At 46.2% G+C, this 25,753-nt stretch overlaps 1 protein-coding gene across 7 annotated transcripts in view; it reads right to left on the bottom strand.

Moving 5' to 3' along the window:
• The window catches only part of TLN2 (talin 2), a 447,276-nt gene that overhangs the window by 23,814 nt on the left and 397,709 nt on the right, over positions 1–25,753 (bottom strand). For all 7 annotated transcript variants that reach the window (XM_043555274.1, XM_043555273.1, XM_043555271.1 and 4 more), the window contains 7 exons: positions 22,384–22,550; positions 21,346–21,529; positions 17,957–18,082; positions 17,633–17,749; positions 15,159–15,344; positions 11,423–11,530; positions 69–174 (listed from right to left, as the gene is read on the bottom strand). In XM_043555274.1, coding sequence (XP_043411209.1) covers positions 69–174; positions 11,423–11,530; positions 15,159–15,344; positions 17,633–17,749; positions 17,957–18,082; positions 21,346–21,529; positions 22,384–22,550 — 994 coding nt within the window. The remainder of the gene's footprint in view (positions 1–68; positions 175–11,422; positions 11,531–15,158; positions 15,345–17,632; positions 17,750–17,956; positions 18,083–21,345; positions 21,530–22,383; positions 22,551–25,753) is intronic.

Consider the following 25,753-nt stretch of genomic DNA (forward strand, 5'->3'; position numbering starts at 1 on the left):
GGTTTCTTTGCTCAGTTCACGGCCACTGAGTGGCGTCCCACGAGATGACACGAGAGAATCCAGCCTACCTTTCATGGCTTCTGCTGCCTGGATGAGCTCAGTCACGGCACCAGCGACGCGCTTGGAGAAAGCAGCCAGCTGGTGCTTGAGTTCCGGGGTGGGTTTCTGAAGAATCTGAGGATGAAGAATAAGTCAAATGCATAAGAAAGATGGTAGCCGTTGTGACAGCACACTCTTACTGGTGAACCGAGTTGGACAACCTGGTTTGAATTTGCAACTCTGCCACCCAAGTGACTTCAGAAACTTGGGGGAAAACACTTAAGGCTCACTGGCCTTCAGTTTCCTGTGAGAAATGAAAAGTTGGGAATTACGAGTTTTTCTAAGGTCCCTCTGGACACATTTCTGTAAGATCGTAAGTGAGATGAAGTCCTTCTGTGTCCTTTATTTGCCCTTTCTTTTGCACATAAACCAAACATATGCACACGAAAATTACGCACAGTTTAGGAACATTCCGAGTGAACGCGAAAGCCTGAGGTTACAGGTCAGATGGTACTTGTGACAAAACAAATGTGGGACCAGAAGAAATATGTGACTCCACTGGGGTCTCAGAGACAAAGTCCCAAGAAAGCACAACCTTCTGATCAGAGGGCAAGCTCTCCTGCGAGAGATTCTGAGGATTTTCCTTTTTTTTTTTTGAACTAGCTCAAAGGTTTTTTTGTTTCTTTTTTTGCCTTTTGGTGTTTGATGGGGTTAAAAAAGATATTGGCTATCCAACACCCAATCCAATTTATAGGATATCCTGTGTGAGGATTTCTTCTCCAATTCACTCAATGATGGGATGAGATCTTCACCATAAATTTACATTCTGACTTAAATCAACTTGCTCCTGCCTAACTCTGAAATTCCTCTTCCAACATTCTTTTTCTGCATTTCTTTCTCATGCTTCCCAGTGCTACTCTTCAGATTGAGAAACGCTCAAACCTTCAGGAGCAAAGCACAACGGCTGCCTCTCTCTGGATAATTCTGAAGCCTCGAGCCACAGATAAACATCGCTTTGGAACTGGACAAACTTGTGTTCACACACCTGGCTTCCTTTGTGCCTGGTTTTGGATGCTGGGCAGATTAATGAACCCCTCAGAACCTGTTTTCTCCTCTGTAAAGCTGGGATAATGCCTATTCCTCAGGATTGGCATAAAGATCAAAAGGAGTAACACATAAGAAACACCCCACACAATGCCTCCAACACGGCAGGTGTTCGTTAAATGTTAATTCCCTTCTTGGTGTCCCATACTCATTCTTAGGAGTCTGGAAAAGAAGTCTTTTGGACCCCAGAGATAAAAGAAAACTGTAAGTCTGGTTAAAAAAAAATCTGGGTTTGGGGGAGTTAGTGGGATTATACTTTGACCAGCACTGGCCGCACTAGTGTGTAGAAGACATTGTGTTATATGCCTGAACCGATTAGTCAAAGGTCTTTGAGCATCACTTTACATGCATCCATCACCATCCTCCTTCCTTTGGCAATCTTTAAAATTTATTTTCTATTTGCTACTGTTCCATGAATTCAGTTATTCTGCTCTTACTTTCTCACCCTAGGACTTATACATGTCACTATGTAGATACTAAGAACTCAGTACAGGGGCATCTGGCTGGCTCAGTTGGTAAAGCATGTGGCTCTTGATTTGGGAGTTGTGGGTTCAAGCCCTATGTTGGGTGTAGAGATTACTTAAAGAAAAATTTTTTTTTTAATTTTTTTTTCAACGTTTATTTTTAAGACAGAGAGAGACAGCATGAACGGGGGAGGGGCAGAGAGAGAGGGAGACACAGAATCGGAAGCAGGCTCCAGGCTCCGAGCCATCAGCCCAGAGCCCGACATGGGGCTCGAACTCACGGACCGCGAGATCGTGACCTGGCTGAAGTCGGACGCTTAACCGACTGCGCCACCCAGAGGCCCCTACTTAAGGAAAATTTTTAGGAAAAGAAAAGAACTCAGTACAATTCTGAGAATGAGTGAACAAATGAATGGATGGGTAAAAACAGAGCAACATACCATTGGGACAAGTCCTAATATGATAGCTTCATGGACCAGTTCTAAAACACTAGAACCATGGAGAGGTGGGGGGAGGAAGTTAAGTGTCTTTTATTCTCTAATACAGCCAGGGGTAGGCAGTTTAGTTAAGTAAAGGTTCTAGAGTCAACTTACCTATGTAACCCTGGTCTAGTTACTTTTCTTCTAAGCCTCAGTGTAAGTAAATTGCCTAGTAAATAGGCATAGCAACAGTCCTTTTGTTACCGACTTGTGGTAAGACTGCATAAATTAATATGTAATTTGATACAATATATATTCCCATCAGGGCTATTGATAGAATTGGACTGAAGTACAGCTTGGGCACCAGGGTTTTTAAAAGTCCCCCATGAGATTCTCATATATAGCCAAAGTTGTGAACCACTGCCCTAGACTCAAATGGTACCATTTGGCACCACTTAATCAAAGGCCTGTACTATTTTTTCCCCCCTGAAACAATACATGTTGTAAGTTCACCAGGTGAATAACGGTTATGGTTCAGGGTTTGAAAAGCTAAGTGGTCCATAGCCTTGTTCGTTGGTTAGTTGGTTTATCCATGGTGGTCAACACAACAAGAATAAGCAAAGAATTAAAAGTATGATGGGGAGATTCACAGTAAATGATGAAAGACTGAACATTCCCTACCTAAGATCAAGAATATGGTAAGGATGTTTGATCTCACACCCTTATCAGTATTGTACTAACATTCCTGGACAGTGCAATAAGGCAAGAAAAATAAGCAAATGGTACAGAGATGGAAAAGAAGAAGTAAAAGAATCTTTCCTTATAAATAATGTGAATGTCTATATAGAAAATTCTGAGGCATATGTAAACAAAAGCTTCTAGAATAAGTGAGTATAGCAAGGTGACAGGCTATAAGGTCAATATACAAGTATCAATTATATTTTTAGGTTCAACAGCAATAAAAAAATAAGAATTTTAAAAAAGCAGTATCATTTATAACACCATAAAAATTATGAAATACCTAGTGCTAAATGCGACAACACATGTGCAAGACCTGAATCCTAAAAACTATAAACATTGTTGAAATTATTAAAGGAGACCTAAATAAATGGAGATATATGCCATGTTTATGGATTAGAACACTCTTAAAATGTCGATTACCCTCAAATCTCCCCCACAATCCCAGTCAAAATCCCCAAAGCTTTTTTTTTTTAGATATTTACATGATGATATGAAATGCAAAGCACATAGAAGAGCTAAAACTATTTTGAAAAAGAACCAAGTTGAAAGTCTTCAACTACCAGATTTTAACATTCATATAAAGTAGTAGTAATCAAGACATCATGATATTGGTACTTGGACATATAGATCAATGGAACAGAAAAGAGTCCAGAACTAGATTTCACACATATAGTCAACTGATTGTCATTAAATGTGCTCAGATGCCTTTAATTCAATGGGGACAGAATCATTCTTTTCAACAAATGATGATGGAACAATTGGATAGCCATACGTAGGAGTATGAACCCTGGCCCTTTCCCCACATCTAAACCTAAATATAAGAATTAAAACTATATAGAAGCAAACCAAAGAAAATAATCTTAGTGATCTCAGATTTGGTAAGGATTCTCTGAGGACAAAATATAAACTAGGCTTGAAAACTTTAAAAATCATGAACTTGGAAGTTTATGTTTTATAACTTTAAAAACATTATGCTAATTTAAAGAAGCAGTCACATATACTGTGTGATTCCATTTATATGAGAAGTCCAGAATAGGCAAATATACAGAGGCAGAAAGAGATTAGTGTTTGTCTAGGTCTTAGAATTGGAGTGAGGGCAATGAACGACTGCTTAAGGGTATGAGGTTTCTTTTTTGGGGTGATGCAAATATTCTAATATTTTGTGATAGGTGCACAGCTCTGTAAAGACAGGAAAAAACAATTAATTTAATGCCTGAAATGGGAAAATTCTGTCATACGCCAATTATACCTCAATAAGGCTGCTCAAAAGAGAATCAATCGGGCATGCAAATAAAAGAACAGGAAGCTGGTGAGAGGTAGCAGAGCATGCCCCCCCGAAATAACCTCTTTGGTATATGGATTGTTTTGGGCTAATTATTGTGAGAAACAGACACGGGAGAAGCTCTGAAAACAGAGTAGAAGTTACTCTTTTGAGAGAGAAATTTACAGTGACAAAGCAAATCTTCCTCTGTTTAGAGTGTCTCCCTCTCCCTGCCTGAAGAGAAGGTTGACTCTTTATCATGAGAGAATTTATCAGAGGAGAAGGCACAGATTTAAAACTGCATAATCTCCTGGCAACCTCCAGGAGGTTTTTCCTGGCAACCTCCCATCACCTGTCCCAAACCAATTACACACCTTTTTTTTCACTGAACTGAAGATGGTCTTTAAGCCAGTGGTTTAGGCCACCTATGTAGTTACTCATTTTTCCCCTGGATACCTGCTATGCATCCATGAGGTACACAATGTATTTGTTTTTCTCTTGTTAATCTGCCTCACTACACAGGGTCTCAGGCAAGAACTCTGAAGTGTAGAGAGAAAATTATTTTTTCTTCCCTTATACCGAGATATAATCCTAAAAATAATTTGCTAACATAACTGATGCAAACAAACATTCAATTCATCTTATGTGTTTAATTATTTGGGATATAAGATCTATTTTGGCTTTACTTTCCTATTTTTCCAAGTTTTATCTGAGCTTTTTGTTTCCTTAACTCTCTGCAGCATTGTTATTTTCTTTTTTAATAACACATTTCCATCTCTCTCCAGACGTTGTTATGAAAACGACAAGGCAAACCACACCCTAAGAGAAAGGATTAAAAACAATCTCACAATTTGTATCTAGAAAATGTAAAAAATTCTCAAAATTCCATAATAAGACAAACCCAATGAAAAGCAGCCAAAAACATCTCAATAGGGACTTCACCAAAAAAGACATACAGAGGGCAAACAGGTGCATTAAAAAAGATACTCAACAACGTACATTAAAACCACAGGGAGACACCACTGCACACCCACTGGAATGACTAAAATGGAAAAGACAGACCATTTCAAGTGTTGACAAGGGTGTGGAGCAACCGGAACTCTCCTACTCTGCTGGAGGAAATGTAAAATAGTATAACTACTGTAAAAAAGTTTCCCAAGAAAGGAAAAAAAAATGCATACCCTATTTTATAAGTATTCCACATCCAGGTATTTATCTGAGAGAAATGAACAAATTCAGGCTCAGAGATTTATACAGAGAATGGTCTTGGCAGTTTTATTAGTAATCAGAAGCTAGAAACAACTTAAATATTTGTCTCTTCACCTAATGATGGACAAGTATGGCAGAACCATTTGATGGAATACTATTTAGCAATAAAAGGGGACAAATTATTGTCACACATAACAACATGGATAGAATTGAAAATATTGATGCTGAGTGAAAGAACCAAAACAAAGTATGTGCTATGTATCCCGTTTACATAAAAGTCTAGGAAGTATAAACAGATCTATAATAACAAAAAGACCAGCAGTGGCCTAGACATTCTGAGGAGTAATGGATACATTCGTTATTTTGATTGTGGTGATGCTTTCAAGGATATATTCACATATCAATACTCAAAATGCACACTTTATTTTTTTATTTTTAAAAAAAAATTTTTTTTTCAACGTTTATTTATTTTTGGGACAGAGAGAGACAGAGCATGAACGGGGGAGGGGCAGAGAGAGAGGGAGACACAGAATCGGAAACAGGCTCCAGGCTCTGAGCCATCAGCCCAGAGCCTGACGCGGGGCTCGAACTCACGGACCGCGAGATCGTGACCTGGCTGAAGTCGGACGCTTAACCGACTGCGCCACCCAGGCGCCCCCAAAATGCACACTTTAAATATCTGTTTATTGTATGTTAGTTATGGTTCAATAAAGCTGGAAAAAAAGTTAGGGGTGTGGTGGGCACATTCACTTACATCATCAAAGTGGGGTGATTAAAGACTTCTGTCTTTAAAAAGAAGAGCCTGGAGGGTGAGAGAGAGAGAGCCACTCCTTCGTATACTCTGGCTCTGAGAAATTACAAGTCCTATGGTAAAGTATCCTATTCAGACAAGGCAGGAGGAAAGGAGTTCTATTTTTATTCTGCCATTAAGTCAACATGATTTCTAATAGCAGACAAGAGACGGAACCAAATTAAAGCTCTGCTAGTGGAAGCGAGGGTAATTTTAAGGCTGTCAAAGATCTCACATTGTGGTTCAGCAGCAATATTGAACTGTGGTTGCTACACAGGCAATGTGGCTGCCTCTTGCAGTACAAACCTACTATGACAAACCAGCAGAGAGCAAATGCAGGAGGCCAACAGTGCTCACATGGGCGTGTCTAAAGCTTCACAGAGCAGCTCCCTGGACAGCAGGGACAGGGCTCTGCCTAAACTGGATCCCATTATTTGTTCATTGCTAACTAGATTCTCCAAAGGAAAGGATTCCCCAAGCAGGGGTTCTTGATTTGGAGTTTCTAAATTCCCAAAGAATCCAGCTGGGCATTTGGGTCTGGGGACCCTCTTAACAGTTTAAGGAACAATTTTGTGAATGTAATGTGCTGCGGTTTCTCTGATGCTGGTAGTGGGAGGCAGGAGATGGACTTTCAGCTCCGAGGGGTCTAAGAATGCTAAAATCATGATAGTTATTTGTGCCTAGAGAAAAACGGAGAATGGGATTGATAACGGATAAAAAATTATTGATATATATTTTTTAAAGTAGGGATCTAAACCAAATAGGACAAAGCATTAACAAAGTTAGTTAATTATAGTGGGTGGGCACGTGGATGTTGATATGGTTTTCTGTATTTTTAAACCCTTTCAAAAGTAAAAACTGAAATATACAAACCAGCCATTAAAGTTAAGAATCCTTGGCCCTAACGTATTTAAATCGAACAAGACTGAAGCAGCCTAACTTTCCCCACATTTTGATGTGCCTTAATTTAAGAAAAGCAGCAGCTCACTAAAGAAGCTCCCCGACCAGCTGAAAGTGACCTCAGTTTATTTCTGTAAATCGCTGGACACTGTCTCCAAACCTTAATTTCTACTTCTTTCTCTTTTTGTAAAAATTAGACAATTATCTGGCCTTTCTTCAGCTTTCAGGAATCTTACTAGTTCTCTTTCAACAATTAAAACAAGACGTCAACTTTACAAGAGATCCAAGGGGACTATCTCAAGATCTGTTACAGTTTTTAAAATTTATTTGTATTTTTTAAATTGTTTTTAAGTTTAATTATTTTGAGAGAGAGAGAGCACAAGCAGGGGAGGAGCAGAGACGGACAGAGAAGAATCCGAAGCAGGCACCGTGCTGTCAGCACAGAGTCTGAGGCGGGGCTTGATCCCACAAACCATGAGATCGTGACCTGAGCCAAAATCGAGAGTTGGACGCTTAAGTGACGGAGCCATCCAGGCGCCCCATCTCCTGTTATACTTTTAAGTTAACTTTCTTTTCGGAATGGAGATGCTGTAGCCATCCCATGAAGACCAGAAACGAAGAGGAGAACAGAATGCTGTGTGTTCATGTGAAAAACTCTAGTTTTTTAACTGTTTCTTTATTCATCACCCTCAAGGAGCCAATTTGGTATCTGACATGAATGCTAACTTCCCTGTTTGTGTGTCTCCATTTTCCTTTATTCCTTGCTGGGTTCTCCACCAGCACTGGCCTCAGTCTTGTGGCTCCTGGGCCTCTCACTGGTGTATAATCTTCCACACTTTGGCCTCGTGTTAGTCCAGATTTCTTCTCAGTCTGCTTTGGAGGAAGAATTAGGGCTAACGATATGAGAGATGAACTTATTCTCAGCTGCAGGCCCAAGAAAACTACAAACGTCCACAGCAGACGTGAAAGAACGCTGTCATAGGACTTCCGCAATTTTTAGTTATGAACTGCTATTTTTCCTATGTTTATGATAATCCCCAGGGAAGGCTTGCTCTCTTGCTATGTTTTTATTAGAAAATAACCTTCAAAGATGATGTCCAGCTTTCCAAAGAGACAAACATAAATATATGAACAAATAAAGGTATGATGCTAATTCATTCACATTTCCCTCAAGTCGGAACCATCAGTACCTGTCATGAGGAGGCAGAAACATCCTTGCAAAAGATGAGACAAGTTCTGCATGTTTTATACCATTTTTAACGCCATTCAGGCTTTCTTTCTATTAATGATTTCTTTTTAGCACTAGCTACCTTCACAAAATATACCTCAAAACAGCTCTGGGGAAACAAGACGTTTCTACTTCCACCATGATTCTGGGTCACAATGATGAAGACCGTATAGAAAGATGAAGAGAAACTCAGATGGCAGGCTTTTAACAGTCACCTCGACCATCCAACTTGACAACACATAAGGCTTAAGAGTCTCGTTACTCTAATAAATACAAGGAAGAACTCGTAACAGAAAACCCGTCAACTAATATGAGCAGCCACAAGAGAAGCACAATCTACTGCAAAGTGCAATTGCTCTTGCCTGGGCCCAGAAAAAGAAGGGAGTGGATGCTCCCGTTCTTGCTAAGCTCTGTCCTCCATAGTTAATCTCCCAAATCACACATGATGTGGGGTTTCCATGCACCAAGTGCCCTTCTTCCTCTTCCAGAAAAACCTGATGATTATCATTAGGCCCGATGCCTGATACAGTAATTAAGCGGCCATAAAACTGGGGTCTCTGAACGTGTGGACTGGGAATGGCTACTACAGCTTCCCTACCTAATGTTCATGGAGGCATTGGACCTCTTGGCCTTTTCTCGGGCAAAGAGGCCAATCATCCACCCACCCCCTAGAGGCCTTGTCTTCTTTTGCTCACCCAAACAAGATGCACACGGAGAGAAGAGGTCAGAGACAGGGGGGTGGGTATCCCTTTGGTAGATGTGACATCTGGCTCCCAGATATTGGCAAAGGGTCTAAAGTTGGCTTGAGGTGGGAGGGGACCCTCTGAGGGTTCCATTTTTCTTCCCTCCTTGGGAAAATTTCTCAAGTGCTGGCCCCTGCCCCTCCTCATGAAGGCAAAACTCCTCTCCCAGGTATAAGCTGTCTTGTTACTGCAGAGCACGACAGGAGACCTTCAGTCCATTAAACACCTTAAAGGCTGTTGCCTCCTTTTTATCCAGGGTGTGGCTTTGTCAGAGACACAGCTGGAGGTAGATGCCTCTGCAGTGACATTCCTGGTACAAGGCTCACCACGAGCAAAGCCGGAAAACACCAGCCTGAGGGCAGTGTGCCTGAGGCCTGGACCTACAGGCGTGAGGTAAATGATCAGCCCTGCACAGATACAGGCACAGGTGCTACAAGACATGGGGTTTGCTCAATAAATGGAGCTAGAGAGGGGTGCCTGGGTGGCTCAGTCGGTTGGGCATCTGACTTTGGCTTGGGTCAAAATTTCACGGTTCATGGATTCGAGCCCTGCGTCGGGCTCTGTGCTGACAACTCAGAGCCGAGAGCCTGCTTTGGATTCTGTGTCTCCCTGTCTCTCTGCCCTTCCCGTGCTCATGCTCTGTCTCTGCCTCAAAAATAACCAAACATTAAAAAAAAAAAGAGAGAGAGAAAAAGAAATGGAGCGGGGGGAAAGGGGCAAAATGAGGATCCCTCATTTAAATGAATACGAAAATCCCAGTATTTTCTTCCCTTCCAATAAATGATTAAGAGGAAAAAAAAAAGTCTGAGACAGAAAGCAATATGGGAAATGGGCACCCTGTGGGTGGAAAGCACACGTGAGCTGAGCCCCGAAGCCCGATCTTCCTGACATTCTCACGGATTCCTGACACTGTTTACCATCCGAGGAAACTCAAGTCTGGACAAAGCAGTAGTCATGCGGCTATTTATGTGGCACAGCTGGGAATCGAATGCAAAGATTCTAAACCTAAGCCTAACACTGCTTCTGCTGCAACTCCTAATTTTCTGATAGAACAAGGTTCTATGTGACTAAGACTATACGATTCCACCAAGAAAAAAATGCCTTTTGGAAGCCTTGCTGGCATCATTCTGAATACCCTGAATTTCCTGCTAATACGCATGCTCCGGACTGAACACTTTAACTCTGTTCTAACGCAGAAAGTTAGTTTGGTGGCAGAGGCTGGTGCCTTGTGAACAGGGACTGGCCAACGCGTTTTCTTGGCCCACATGCGATGATACACTGTTTTCTAGTCACCGGAGCTCAGGGCTTTTGGAACACAATGTTAGTAACCCCAGAGTGCCTCCACTCACAGAAGATACACTTTCACACAGACCACACTTAACCTGGGTGAAGAATCAAAGTAATGCTCCCTCCCTAAGAGACCTAACATGTTTAACGTCGGGAGGTAATTTAATTTCAAGGTGGCAGTGAAGTGCTGGAATGAGCCCGGGCCTGGAAGTAAGAATTGGGATTCGGTTCCAGGACTGTCCTAGTAGCTAGGCGACCTCAAGCAAGGGGCCGAACTTCTCGGGATCCTTCCTTTGCCTTGCTAGCCTCATATATTGGCGCAAGGACAAAATGAAAAATCTCAGGGCTCCACAAACGAAAGGCTTACAGTTGTCTGTGGCCTGGTGGTGATCTTTTTTTGTTTTTGTTTTGTTTGTTTGTTTTGTTTTTAAGGTTTGGGAAGGAGCAGTAAGGGAATGTGGGGCATCGTCAATTCTCTTCGGAGGCTGTGTCTGACTCCTGGACAAATTCTCTCAGGGCCTGCGGCAGACCTCCCCATGGCGGGTTTTGACAGAGAGAGACATGTAGCAAATACATTTCTCGGTTGCTCAGAGTTTGGCCCTTAGGATCTGTGGGGAACCTAAGGCGATATAAGCCCGAGGCTCCCATGTAGACAGTCCCTATAAGCCATGACCACTGTCCCCACCTCCCCTTCTGGCATTTTCCCTACCAGCCTTCTGTCTCAGCTCCAGGTGGGCACTCTAGGCTGACAGGAAGGTCATCAGAGGAAGGGAGGCATCATTCTCAGTGTGGTCTGAGTACTCATTCAAGGACAAGAGGCTGGTAGGTCACCTGCAGCACCGGTGAAATTTCTCCTTAACTCGTCATGGAGGCCAGGGTGGCTCTTTCTGGAGCTTTCCCTGTCCTCGCAGGATGGACTGGGGTCTTCCTAACAGGACCTCCCAACGTTGTTCCAGTGGTGGCTTTGCCTGTCCCACCCTCTGGCATGCTATTCTTGCCTCTTTGGTGCCAAGAGAGAGCCTGGCTCTCCTGGATGCTAACTGCAGCTTCTTCTAGAGCCTTCTTTCATCTCGATGTGCTGAAGCAGTGTGATGCTGGGCACTTTCCAGCTCCATCCACCCCCAGCCTCCCAAGTGGAGCCCGCACAGTGCTCTACGAGGTACTTTCCTGAGGAAAGGATGGTCTGCATCTAAACAAGCTCTTCCCCAGTCCTGGCCCGGCCCACGCCCCTCCTCACCACCAAGACGTGCTCGAGAAGGTCCAGGTAGCCAAGGGTGCACTCCGTCCCGTACCGCAAGGCTCTCGTGCGCACCTCCTCGCTGACATCAGGGTGAAAGGATGCTTGCTGGGGAGAGAAAGGAATGTGGACATCTTAAACAGGAAGAGCCACCTGGTGAGTGGACCAAGGAGTAAGGGGGGAGGGGAAGGCACCTGCCTAGCAGTGCTGACCAGCCCTGCACCCCACAGGGAGGAGACCTTGATTCTGGAATTCCCTCTGCCTTGCCCTCAGCGACCTCCCTGAGAAGCCTTCCGTGACTCCCTGGATAGAGAAGGTGGCCTGCCTCCGTGTTCTCCTGTTAACCTCACACCTGTGTCCACAGCAGGTTCTCTCACCGTATTTTGTGTCTTGGCTTTTTTAGTGCCCTGGAGCCAGACAGAAGCACCCGAGTCCTGTCCCTCCTCCCATCCTTTCTCCCTGTCCCCTTCTATTGCATTGTAAGAAATTCCACATGCACTAAGAAGCCCAGGAAAGGGTCATGATTAGGGCTTACAGCAGGACATGGGCTGCCTGTTCCAGGGTGTGCCTGCCTTTCTCCAGCAGCATGGGGCGGGGGGCGGTTCCTGAAGCCCCTCTCTGTTCACAGGCTGATCACACTCAGGCCCTCACTCCGTGGCCTGACCATGCTGCACTCACCATGTCTCCTCTGGCTCTTGGGAAACTTCAGATGGTAAGCTCCCCGCTACCTTCAGAGGGGCCGTAAATAACTCATCTCACATTATGCGCGGTGAGATAAGCAAACAAGGACGTATGGTTAATAGAGCACCCTGTGCTTTTTTTCTTGCACTTGTGACCTGTTGGCTTCATTCAATCCTGATATAACAGATGACACGCCCATTCACAGGGTTACCAGGTTAATCACAGTTAACTGTATTTTTGAAGAAACAATAAAACAATTTTTAATGTTAATTTGAGAAACGCCGTTTTTTATTTGCTAAACCTGGCAACGCTGCCCAGCCTTTCTTCCTTCCAAAGCCTTACCCTGGAAAGAACTTGGGGCTTACAAGAACACATTCAAAACTGCAAATACATCGCAAACCAGGACACGTATGAATCATACATTAGGATAAAAAGTCAAAGTGGTGGGGGATAGTGACTAGCCTTCACGTTTGTTCCGCTCAAGCCTTTCCGTCTAGGATTGGGGGATGCTGGTGGGAACACCTGTGGGTGCTCCCCTCACCTGCTCCCCCAATACACCCCAGAAAGAGTGGGGATAATCTGAGTGGCCAGGATCTATCATTACTGAGCTCAGTTTTGCCCACCTGAGGACTAACGGGCCGTGCCTTTAACCACTGCCCTGTGTCTCCAAGTGTGAGAATGGAGCCCATGTCTCGGGGAGGACACAGGCTATGATGCTACCTCTGGTATGGAGTGTGTCAGACCCCAATTTAGAGTTGTATGGGGACTGAGGGTGGGTGCTCTTGTCCAGGCAGAACTCTTTGGGAGAGCAATCTGGCACGAATTAAAATGCCAGACCATCTGACTAATTCCACTCCTGGGAGACGTGCCTAAGGAAATTATTCAAAGCATGGAAAAAACAGGTATGCCCAAAGATGTTCCTGGCGGTACGGTTTATGCATTATTTAAAAATGCAGACAACTGAAATTTCTGGTAACAGGGTAAAATTATATCCATTGACAGAGTATTTGTGGTCATTAAAGAGTCAGTTATAAGGACTCAGAGCACCAGAGACCAGAGCCATACGACATTAGCTGTAATAGTTGATTGTATTGTATATAATGCAGACATACGCACACGTAAGTAAGACGAGAAACAGACACAAGAATTAACTCAGGGTGTGGGGCAGCCCTTGTCGCCACCTGAGCATTTAGCGTAATCCTCCTTTTCTGATAAAATGAGCCAGGACGTAACTTCCTGCGCTTCCCTTTTTGCCCCCGCCACCCTGCTCGGCCCCAAAGGCCGTGCTGCAACATGCCAAGGTGGCCTTCTGGCTGGATATAAGGGCTTCTTCTTGATCCACTGCTCGGCTTCCCTGGTTTTCTATATACTCCTTATTGCACGTCCTTTCTGGCAAGCTGCCTCATTTCCTTGCTGCACTAAGTCTGCTAAGTAAGTGCTCTCCTCACAGAAGTCTCAGAGCTCAGCACTGACACTTGTCATCCAAGTCTGGCTTTGAGGTATGAAGCTCCGGCTGTTATTTTGTCCTGCGAAGTCAGGGTGGCCTGATCCGGGGGCAGGAAGACAGAGAGGAGCAGAGGCTGTGCAAATGGCACCTGTCCTTATCCTCCTCCCCTGAGAACAGGGGTAGGTGTGTCAGAAAGGGACTTGAAAATCGAGCCGCCTTCCCTTTCCCCCTTAATCTATTTCCCCTTTTCATTTCAGGTCTATTAACACGGAGACAAAGCACTTGTCACTGATCAACCTCAGCGTCGTTAAGAGAGGAAATAGCTGTGTGACCATGGTCATTCCCCTTAAACTCTCCAAGCCTGTTTAATCATCCATCAACTTGGGGTGATCCCTGGTGCCCTTCCCCTCCAGGATCCAATGACAGAATATGCATGCCAGCCTTCCCTGCATGTCATGGTGGCCTTCAGACCTTACCTTGCTAGAAAAGTACTATTTTCTGATTGAGGCCGTAACCCCTCTGGACAGTTGTCACTTCTGACAGGGCAGATTCCATTAAGTACATCATAACTGCAAACACTTACGGCTTTAGGAGAGTCTAAATCCCTGGCACAGCACACATGGTCCCCCATGAAAGTGGCCCTTCCACCTTCTACTGTCTTCTCCTCCCCCAACCCCCCCACACCGTCTCCCGTGCCTGGTCCTCACACACCCATTCCTTCAGGCTGGCTGCCTCACCGTCCCTCTCCCCAGACACCTCTCACCCATCCTACCTGCTCATTAGACCTGGCGCCAGCTCTCCCACAAGTGACTTCCCCACAAAGAACGGCCCTGTCTCCTCAGACCCCAAGCTGCAACAGCTGCTTTTTGAACTTCTGTGACTCATCCCCAACCCGCTCACCATGGTGGGGGGTTATCAATCAATCTGAGCAGAAGCCAGAGTCTCTGGGACCCAGCTGTACCCAGAAGTGTGAAGGTCTGGTGTGGGGTGCTCAAGGGGGCTGGTGGGAGGGCTCTTATGACTCACTTTCTTAATAGATTTAAAAAAAATAAAGTAAAGCTTGTAATGGTCAGGTCCCACCAGCACCCTCACCAAGGATGGGCTCAGGGCAGCTACCCTGCTTGTCTAGCCAAGGATCACGAGAGTTTCTGCAAGATGTCTGGCACAGAGAGTGAAAAAGGCTGTTCCCCAACATTCTGTCTTGTTCCTCTGACTCACTTCCTCCCCCAGTCATGGCAGAACCTCTCCTGGCCCAGAATGCTGACCTGCAGAGGCTGGAAAGGGGGGCAGGTACAAGTGGGATGTGTTTTTTGTTCAGAGGGCCAGAAGCCTCTTCACCTCTGTCAGAGCAGGCATCCTGCCTACTTGGCAAGAACGGCGAGGAAAAGTGGGAGGGTGAGCTAGCAGGCCGACTCCATCCCCTCTCAAACACAAAACTACGTTGGAGAGTCATTTCCCGTGGGCTCTTCAGCACGCATTTCGTCACCGAGTTTGAGGTACTGAGCTGCTCCCTTCTGCACACGGCCGGCCCCTCCCTGGCTCCAGACTGAACCAAATAGTCGTGACAGGGCATCATCCGGCCACCCAAAACAACACCAAGGCCTTTACCTTACAAGCCGTCAGCATATCTGACACGGCTTTCCGGCTCAGGTTGGCGGTGGCAATCACATCCTCCTGTCTGCATGAGTTCCCAGCGGCCACGGCTTTGGCTGTTGCCATGGTGATGCCTTTCGTCATCCTTATCGATTCTTCAGGTGATGATGTCTTTTCAGGCACCTCTTTTGACTGGAACACCTGGAAGTTGGAAATACGACAGGTGGAAAAAAAAAATGAAAGAAAAAAGACAAAGACAAAAATAAGTGGTTCTTCTCTGACCAGGATGCCGCTCACGGTCTGAAAACTGAGCCAGCAACAGGAAGAAACCGTCAAATGGCAGGAAATTAGAAATTTGAGTAATACTATTCTTGCTTTCAAGATGCTAGCACGGATAAGTCTTGCACACCTGTACTCGGCATTCAAGGGAACCATATGGTGAGGGAGACAGGTCTACAGCATTAACCTGTTCGCCTGCGGAAACAGACCCTCGGTATTTGTAAACTCTCCGGGGGAAGGTGGTGGTGTGGCTTCCCAGTTCTTGCCCCCCTCCCTGCTGGGGCTTCGGCAGCTCCCGGAAATTCTGCAGTTCTGATGCTGGTTCCTGGGCAGGACGGACCTGGACGCATCCCTGTGAACTCCCCTTTCTTTCTTTAAGAGGGTGTGGGGTTGGGGGAAATGAAGCATTCAGTTTCTTCTATTCTTAGCTTGTCTTACAAATATAACTGCATAATTGTGTGGAGGCGTTCATGTTGAGGGCGCCACAGTGACACTGTGAATTATTTAAAACCACACACGCATGCACACACACACACACACACACACACACATACACACCACTCTTTAGAGAAGCTGAAATAATTAACCGTGCTGAGTGAATATCCCACTTTAAAATTCCACCTGTCAGTCAAGCCAGCCATTTCTGCTTCAAGCCCATCTGTCTTGTCTCTCTAACATGAGTGATTGGTGCCAGGGGCTGTATGTTGCATGTGCATCTGTCCCTGCACATGAGTACTCCTAAACCAGTTGGGGTTGCTCTGTCCTCAGCCCCAGGCAACCACCTTTCAGCCAGGTAGTTTTCCCTGAGGCAAAGGGGAGAACCCAGCCAGCATCCTTGCAGCCTGTTAACCAGCACCAAACATCACCAGCCCCCTAAAAATGGGCAGGTGCAATTAAGCTACTCAGGACCATGCCTGAACGCTCAAGGGGAACGAATACCACATGTATGGAACCCTTTGCATTAATGTGGCCCTTTGGCACATGCTCCTTTGGAAACTTCCCACGTCTGCGGAGACACACAACCTCTGTCAATTCCAAACCACGTTGGCAGACTTCGGTTGACCGTGGGTAATGTCCCAGGAAAGCTCCCAGTTTCAAATCTCTTCCATTGCCACCATTAGCTCCACCCACACCTATCAGAATACAGACCCGGACTTTTGATAGGAAACATACAGCCCACAGAGGCAGGTGAGCGTCAAGAGGCAGTGCTTAACGACACCACCTGCAATTTTCAGTTTTTTCTTTGTGCAAGAACTGGGTTTAACACCAAGCAAGACCGGCTTAATTAAAAACAGGACAAGAGAACGCAAGGCTCAATCACCAACAAAACCCAACAGAATTGCTGCTTTATACTGCTGATCCACAGGGGCCTTCTGCCTTCCCAGGTGACTCTCTAAAGACGCAGAGTAGCTGGAAGCAAAAGCAGGTCCCCTGCTCCCCGCAAAGAGAAACCGAATCTGTGATCAGACCTCCAGTTAGAAAGAAATCTGTTTGAAACCCTCATTTTCAGCATATTTCTATTTCTAGGGATTAGGGTGAGTCAATCCACAGCCATCACAGGATCAAAAGAACAGGAGAGAATATCCATATCACAGGAACACCGGGACACCCTCACTATACAATGCGGGAACACGGCAAGAAAGAACACGCGGTCAATTTCCTGGAGATCAGAGGGACCACGCACAGAAAGATGCTGAATTTTACAGGCCAGTATCTCAGGTAAAGGCATTTGTGTTTTCCTAACAGGGCACCTCACCCTCTAAAATCCGTATGTGGGCGGCCGTGTGAGCTGATGCTAACGGCACTGGGAATCAGGAGGTGCTGGGTGGGCCTACACGCCATACACATCATTTAAGCTCAAGGTGACAGCCAACACCCATACCGAGTTTTCCCTTTGCCGGCAATCTTCTGTAATGCTTTAGTTTCAGTTCCAGTTTTAGTGGAACTAAACCTGAACAGTCCTAAGTGACACATTTTAATTGATTTCTTAATTACAAATTGATTGTAGACAAACGCTGACGAGGTCGGTTACACCCGGGGCCTCAATTATGCAAAGCTGCCGGCAGGCAGGTGAGTGGGCCTCCCGGGCTCAGGTGCCCCAAGGTAAAAAACCTCTTTATGCAACAAATCACTGAGATGTCTGGGGGGGGTGGGCGGGGTGTCAGCTCTTGCACGTGGATGCCCGAGGGAGGTGACTTCTGGCTCCTTACCGTGAGCTCCTGTTTCATGTATTCGATTGTGGCCTCGAGCGCCCGTGTGCCCCGGGTGGCCTCGTCCTCCACTGCCTTTACAGTCTTGAGGAGGGAGGTGACATTGGTCACCATCACCTGCATAGGAAGGAGAGGCCGAGAGAAAATGAGGAGCACCCTGATGTCTACTCCCCGCTCCTTTTAGTTCTGGCTCTGATGCCAGGAGGACAAAACGCTGCTGAGCAAGGAAGGTGCTCAGATGCATATGTTCCCATTATTCTTGGGTGTGCTTCTCTCATTCTGCACCGCCCGCCATGCCTGTCCCTGCTTGGCACCCCGCTGTACCTTGGCGGCCCCCTTGAGCTGGTACATGGAGGGGTCATCGGCAGGCTTGCTGGCGGCCCCCTTGGTAGCACCTATCAGATCTGAAAGGGCCTTGGCCACGTCTTTGATGGCATTGATCAACACCACCTGAAAGAAAGCAGACAGCCCAGGTGAGCAGCCCCAGCGGTCCCCTGTGGGCAAGACCAAGAGCACACGGCCCGAGGGCCAGGTGCGGGCATCCAGGAGGCCAGTCTCTATCTCGGCAGCTCCACAGCCTGCATCAAGGCAGACTCCCCAGGAGCCACCCCTGAAGATGCTGACGCAGGAGTCTCCCCGAGGGAGGCTGACGCTGAGCCGGAAGACAGACCCCACACACACCCAGCACGTTCGGACACCTCCCAGCCGGTAGTTGTGACAAGTTGCCTAGGAAAGGAGGCGACCAGCTAAGCAGACGCCTGAGAGGCAACGCTACTCACCCGCACCCTGAACTGGTAACCCCAAACATGGAGAACAAAACGCAAGCCTCGTACCCTGGCCTCCAAAGCGCCCGTGGCATCCTGCCTGCGTCTCCAGATTTGGTTCGTAGGATTCTGTGACTCAACATGCTACGGGCATACAGGTCTATCTTCCCCAGGACAGATCCCCCTCATTCCTCCTTCAGGGACTCTGCTCTTGCTCTCCTCATTACTCACGTCTCAGCTCACATGTCGGGCCCTTCGAGACCTTTCCTGACCACTCCCCATCCCCCACCCCCCACCTGAAATTCCATCAGCGCGTCCTTATTTACAGCATGTATCAGTACGTGGAATTGTTGTCTTCTCCCCCCACTGTGATGTGAGCTCCAGGCGGGCCAGCCTGGACTTGTGTGTGTTGTGTTTTGCGCTCGGAACGGGGCCTGGCCTGTAGCAGGCACTCAGTAAATACTCACGGAGTGACTGCATGGATAGGTGTGCACCCTAATTACACCGGACAGCATGTGGTATCTTCCCTCTCGTGACTCAACAGAGAACACAGGCCACCTTTACAGTGTGTGTGTTGGACCTGGGGTCTGAAGCACCAGCCATACTTAGGAAAGACGGGACACTGAATGCGTAACACGAGTCTTCTTAGCTCCTGCTGCTGTAATCGCAACAACCTCCCTTTACTTGAGGGCAGTGTTCCAAGCGCTGAGCCATGTGCGCTACCCATGCCCTCACTTAATCCTCACCCCTGCTGTTTCCAGTGGGAGCTACGGTGCTCCTGTCCACACTGTCTCAGGGCCTGGGAGCGGCAGGCCTGGGATTCAGACTCTAGTCAGCATGATCCCTAGGGTTATGGTCTTAACCTTCACACTTGGATTATGCTCTAGGGCTTCGGCTCCTCACGTACAAATGGCATTGGCAGTGCCACTGTATCTCACTGCCCGGCTGTGAGGGTGGCTGCGTAACATACATGAGAACACATCAGAAACTCTAGTGTCCCAGATGGCTGGGGAGCACAGTGACACTGTGCCTCTGCCCCTCCCACCTTTCAGGCTCCATCCTGTACCTTCTTACCCTCAGGGTACATGGAGCCTCTGGCAACCTCTGAAACACGGGGCAGAAGGGGATCGGCTCCTGAGGAAGGGCTGAAAGGTGTGGACCTCACTCACACTGATTCTGGTCATCACAGCGGGGAGGGGCAGCCAGGGAAGAACAAGGGACAGCGAGCAAAGTTTGCTGTTAACACCCAGCATGCACCGTCCCATCCCTGGTCACTGGGCATCTGACTGGTGAGTAGGCACATTTTTCTGAAAGGATATTTTCCACTAGAGATCTCATTAGCAGTTGGGGCTCTAGGACATCTACTAGACCATTTGGGAGGGAAGACTATATAATTCGATACATTTCCGTGTGTTCAAAGACTTAAATGCTCCCCAGCCTGTTCACTCTTCCTAAGGCTGAGCCAGGCTCGGAGAGTGTGGATTCCAACCTCACTGAGCGTTTTCAAGCTTTTCCTTCCTCCACTGGGTAAGAACAATACCACAGGTAGGCATTTCTGTGAATGCTTCAAATTCCAAGGGGCAGCCAATCGGAGCTCAGATGTTATCAGAGAGAAATCCAGCAGGAGGAGTGAAATGGCCACACGTGGAACGTTTCCTCATGGAGCTCTGCTCCACTGGAGGATGTCGGGCAGGGAAGGGTCATGGTCACATGCGAGCAAAGCTGACGGCCTTGTGTTAACCACAACAGTAGCTGTCGTCAACAGGGGCACTGGATGGTAGGCGGCTTCCAATCCAGTTTTGTCCACGTGGACCAAATAGACGAGCTAACAGAGTGGTTTAAGCAGTGAACACGGAGGTGTTTGCCATCTGATGGTGCTGGGATGGAGCAGAGGGGTTTTCGGTTCTGCCCTTGGGAACGGGTAGAGTCCGTTACTGGTAGCCCTGGTTGGCTACTGGTTCCGTAAAAGCTAAGGAGACATTTGCTGAGTATCCACCTTGCGCTGGAGCGGTGGTGGGTACTTGGCTCTCCGAGGTTAGCGAACTGTGGGTGCTGTCCCTCACCTGGACCACCAGGCTGAGGACAAAGGAGCGGGCAGATGGCGCTAAATCAAAGCATGGTTACAGGAGCACAGAGCCCTTCCCAGCCCAGAGCTCGTCCCTCCCCGTCCCTCCAGAGCCAGACTTCTCAAGGGGTGTCCATACATGCTGGCTTCCTTCCTTTCCCTCACCGGGCCACTCCACACAAATGGCGCTCGGTGGCACGACAGCCAGTGGCCAGCTCTCAGACCTTCACCTTCTCGACAACTCAGCCGTGCCTCCGGTGGAATGAAACACGCCCGCTCTTAGCATCAGGACCCCTGGCTTTCCTCCTATCAGCTGCTGCTGCTCCTCAATCTCTCTGGGCATCCCTTTCTCCTTACCACGGTCTTAAATGGTGTCTTCCTCAGCTCTGCCTTGAACCCCCCTTTTTCTCTTGCCTCATGCTCTTCCTCTCCTATGGCTGTAGTCATTGTCTGTATGGCAACACCCCTGAATCCACATGCCCTTAACTCTGCAGGCTTATGCCCCCTCTCCAGTTCCACCTGCACGTGTGTCTAGCACGGTCCCATGCCAAACCTGCCTTTGTCTCCCTGTCCATGCCGGCTGTCTCTCCAGGGAGCCACCATCCACTCACTCATCCCACCCTTTCCCTCTCCCATATACCCAAGGGGTCACTGTGCTCAATCCCTCATCAGTCATCCCTACCCTCGTGGCTGCCGTCACAGTCTGTGCCACCGTCCTGCCAGGATAAATGCCTACTAGCAGACCCCAAAGCAACAGACATACTCGCGCACCTACTGGTTACTGCAGAAGTTCCTATTTCGCCCTGGGCCTCTTCCGCGGTCTGTGGCGCAGTGTTTATGGGAACATGAGGGTGACTGACCTGCCCCCCGAGGCCCACCCATACCTGCGTCTCAGGGTCATTAGAGCCGAGGCTGGCGGCCCCCAGCTTGACCACTTCAGCGAGCTGGGTGATGGTGGCTGCCGACGACTGGGCTGCCTGGGCCAGCTTGTCCGGGGTGGACGCAGCCCCTGACACCAGTAGTTTCGTGTCTTCCACCAAGGCCTTGGCTGTCTTCAGAATGTTCTCCCTGAGAAAGGGGGGAGGGCAGAGGAGATGGGGACAGACAAAGGGCAAAGTTTGACTACCAGCAATTAGGAAGCAAAGAAACCCTTCATACGGGGCTTTTTGTTACAGGGCTTTGAAAAAGAGAGGTGATGTGTTTCCCCTCCCTTATCAGGGGTACTCATTTTCTGTGTAGGAAAATTGGGAGAGGAGAGCAAAGTCAGCCCAGTATCCACCTAGTCGATTAATAGTAAACTTCCACGAAAGATTCAGGCCCACCAGTTTGGCCCCCCACCCTGTAGCTCAGTGAGAGGTCAGCTGGGTCCTGGAATGGGTGACAGCATTGGCAGTCTCCTCCCTAGCCCGGCCCTGGGACTGAAGAGAGAGGAAGAAAGGTGACAGACATGTGGCAAGGCTACTGGGGAGGGGGGGTGGTTCTCTAACAGCAAGTGGAGACCCCCGCACCAGCCTCCAGGAGCAGGGCCTAAAGAGCCAGTCTGGGAGAGACAGGAGGCTCAGAGCCCCACTCCCCATTTATGTAAGAGCTAAATGTGGCTGTCCTGGCCACTCCCACGGGGGTTGGGAGCAAATGAGAGGCACATCTTTTCAGCTTGGCAAGTAGAAGATCAAAAAGCTGTCCTCTGCCAGAGCAGGCTGGGTTCAGGCTGTGAAAGGCACAAAGCTGGAACATGACTACATGTTTACAGTTGGCAGGAAGGGCTTGTTTTGATTATGTGGTTCACTTTCTCCCCTTGAGCATCTTATTGAAATCAACATGGATAACCGCATTTCTGGCTTCTGAGCAGTCTCTAACATCCATCAGGCCAGCCTGAACCTTTCCAGATCCAGAAGCCCCCAGGACGGCCTCCCCTCCCATACCTGTGGTCTGCAAAGGTCTCGTTGTTCTCTGCATTCAGGGTCCCTGCAGTCGCAAACATGATGGTGGTGTCCAGGTCGGCGATAATCCCAGATACGGCAGTGGCAGCTGTGATACATGCCTGGGTCCCCTTGTTCCCAGCCTGGAGAGCTGACAACACCAAGGACACCTGTAGGTACAGAGAGAATGCCAGGGGGAACAGGGAAATGAAAAAGATGTAACCCAAAGATTTTCAGACTCAAACATCACTGAAAAAAAAAAAAAACAACTCAAAAAACAGAAAAGGAGGGAATTCTTCCAAACTTGTTTTATAAAGCCCAAATTACCCTGATATCAAAGCCAGACAAAGATGCCACAAGAAAAGAAAATTGCAGGCCAATATGCCTGATGAACATAGATGCAAAAATCCTCAACAAAATATAGTGAACTGAATTCAAAACATTAAAAGGACCATACACCATGATCAAGTGGGATTTACTCCAGGGAAGCAAGGATGATTCAACATCTACAAATCAGTCCATGTGGTACCCCAACAAAGGATAAAAACCTTTTGATCATCTCAATAGATATAGAAAAACCAATGGACAAAATTCAATACCCCTTGATAATAAAAACTCTCAACAAAGTAGGTATAGAGGGTATGTACCTGAACATAATAAAGCCCACATGATAAACCCACAGCTAACATCATTCTCAATAGTGAAAAGCTCAGAGCTTCTCTTCTAAGATTAGGAACAAGATAAAGATCCCCACACTCGCCATTTTTATTCAACAGAATATTGGAAACCCTAGCCAAAGCAATCAGGCAATTCAGAGAAATAAAAGGAATCCAAACTGGAAAGGAAAAAGTCAAACCGTCACTATGTGCAGATGACATATTGTATACAGAAAACCCTCAAGACTCCATCTAAAACTGTCGGAAGTCATCAATGAATTCAGTAAAGTTGCAGGATACAAAAACAATACAGAAAAATCTGTTATATTTCCCTAATACGGAACCATCAGAGAGAAATTAAGAAAACAATCCCATTTATACAACTGCATTGAAAAGAATACAAGACCTAGGAATACATTTAACCAAGGAGGTCAGACACCTATGTATAGAAAAACTACAAGACATTAAAGAAAGAAGTTGAAGAAGGCACAAATAAATGGAAAGATTCTCCATGTTCACAGATTGGAATAATCAATGTTAAAATGTCCATACTAGTCAAAGCTATCTACAGATTCAACACAATCCCTATTCAAATTCCAATGGCATTTTTCACAGAAATACAACAAACAATCCTAAAATTTCTACAGAGCCACAAATGACCCTGAATGGACAAAGCAATCTTGAGAAAGAAGAACAAAGTTGGAAGTATCATACTCCCTGATTTAAAACTATACTTCAAAGTTACAGTAGTCAAAACATTATGGTACTGGCATAAAAACAGACACATGGATCAAAGGAACAGGCAGTCAAAGAATAAACCCAAGCATACAGTCAATTAATTTACGACAAAGGAGCCAAGAACATACAATGGAGAACGAACAGTCTCTTGAATAAATGATGTTGGGAAAATTGGACAGCTACATGCAAAAAATTTAAATTGGACCACTGTCATACAGCATACACAAAAATTAAAAAGGATTAAATACTTGAATGTAAGAAAGAAAACCATGAAACTCCTAAAGAAAACATAGGCAGTAAGCTTCTTGACATAAGTCCTGGTGATGAACTTTAGAATCTGACATCAAAAATGAAACAACAAAAGCAAAAATGAACAAGTGAGACTACGGAAAACTAAAAAGCTTCTGCACAGCAAAGAAACCATCAGCAAAATAAAAAGCAGCCTACTGAATAAAGCATTTACAAATCACATATGTGATAAGGGTTTAATACCTAAGATATGTAAATAAGACATACAACTCAATAGCAGAAGAACAATCTAATGATAAAAATGAGCTAAAGATCTGAATGGACATTTTCCCAAAGAAGACAAACAGATGAGCCACAGGTACATGACAAGATGCTCAAAGTCATTACCTATCAGGAAAATCAAAACCACTATGAGATACCATCTCGCACCTGCTGGCATGGCTATTATCAAAAAGACAAGAAAGAAAAAGTGTTGGTGAGAATGTTGAGAAAAGGGGGCCCTCTTGCAGTACTGGTGGGAATGTAAATTGGTGTAGCCACTAGGGCAAACAGCAGGGAGTTTCCTCAAAATATTACAAACAGAGCTATCATATAATCCAGCAATTTCACTTCTGGGTATGTAACTGAAGAAAACAAAAATTCTAACTCAAAAAGATATGTACCTCTAGGTTCACTGCAGCATTATTTACAGTAGCCAAACACTGGAAACAACCTAAATATCCACTGACGGACGAATGGATAAAGAAAATATGGGACCTATCATCCAGTGGGATATTATTCAGCCAGAAAAAGAATAAAATCTTGCCATTTGCGACAACATGGATAGACCTCGAAGGTCTAAGTGAAATAAGTCTGAGGAAGAAATGCCATTTGATCTCTCATATGTGGAACCTAAAATAGAATTTAAAAAGCCAAGGGGTGCCTGGGTGGCTCATTTGGTTAAATGTCTGACTTTAGCTCAGGGCATGATCTCACGGTCCGGTCTGTTGGTTCAAGCCCGTGTTGGACTCTGTGCTGACACCTCAGAGCCTGGAGCCTGTTTCAGATTCTGTGTCTCCCTCTCTCTCACTCTGCCCCTCCCTCCCTCCCTCCCTCCCTCTCTCTCTCTCTCAAAAAAAAAAAAACAAAAAAAAACCAAAAAAAAAACATTAAAAAAAAAAAAAAAGGCAAGCTTGCAGAGACAGAGAACAGATTGGTAGTTGCCAGAGGCAGGGGATGGGAGTTAGGATAAATGGGTGAAGTTTTTTTTTTTGTTTGCACGCATTGAATAAAAATTAAAACAAAACAAAACCCAACCAACCAACCTCATGGAAAAAGGGATCAGATTCCTGGTGGGAATCAAGTTGTGTTTTGAACAAAGGTGTTTAAAAGGCATAAACTTCCAGTTACAAAATAAGTACTAGGGATGTAGCATTCATCCATATTATACAGCAGGGTTAAGAGTAAATCTTAAGAGATCTTACCACCGGGAAATATATATATACATTTCTTATCTACATGAGATGGTGGACTGTAACTAAACTTCTTGTGGTAATCATTTTATAATACACAAGACAGATAAAGCATCATCCGGTACAGCCTACAGTTAGTGCCTTTGTCAATTGCATCTCAAAACCAGGGGGAGAAAAGTACAATACAAAACACTTAATTTCCTCTCTGGGACTCCACGCAGCTGATGGGTTAACAACACAGTTTTGGTGCCAACATCACAGGCTGAATACCAGTGAATA

Source organism: Prionailurus bengalensis, chromosome B3 (genome assembly GCF_016509475.1).
Source record: "Prionailurus bengalensis isolate Pbe53 chromosome B3, Fcat_Pben_1.1_paternal_pri, whole genome shotgun sequence".
NCBI classification, from domain to species: Eukaryota; Metazoa; Chordata; class Mammalia; order Carnivora; family Felidae; genus Prionailurus; species Prionailurus bengalensis.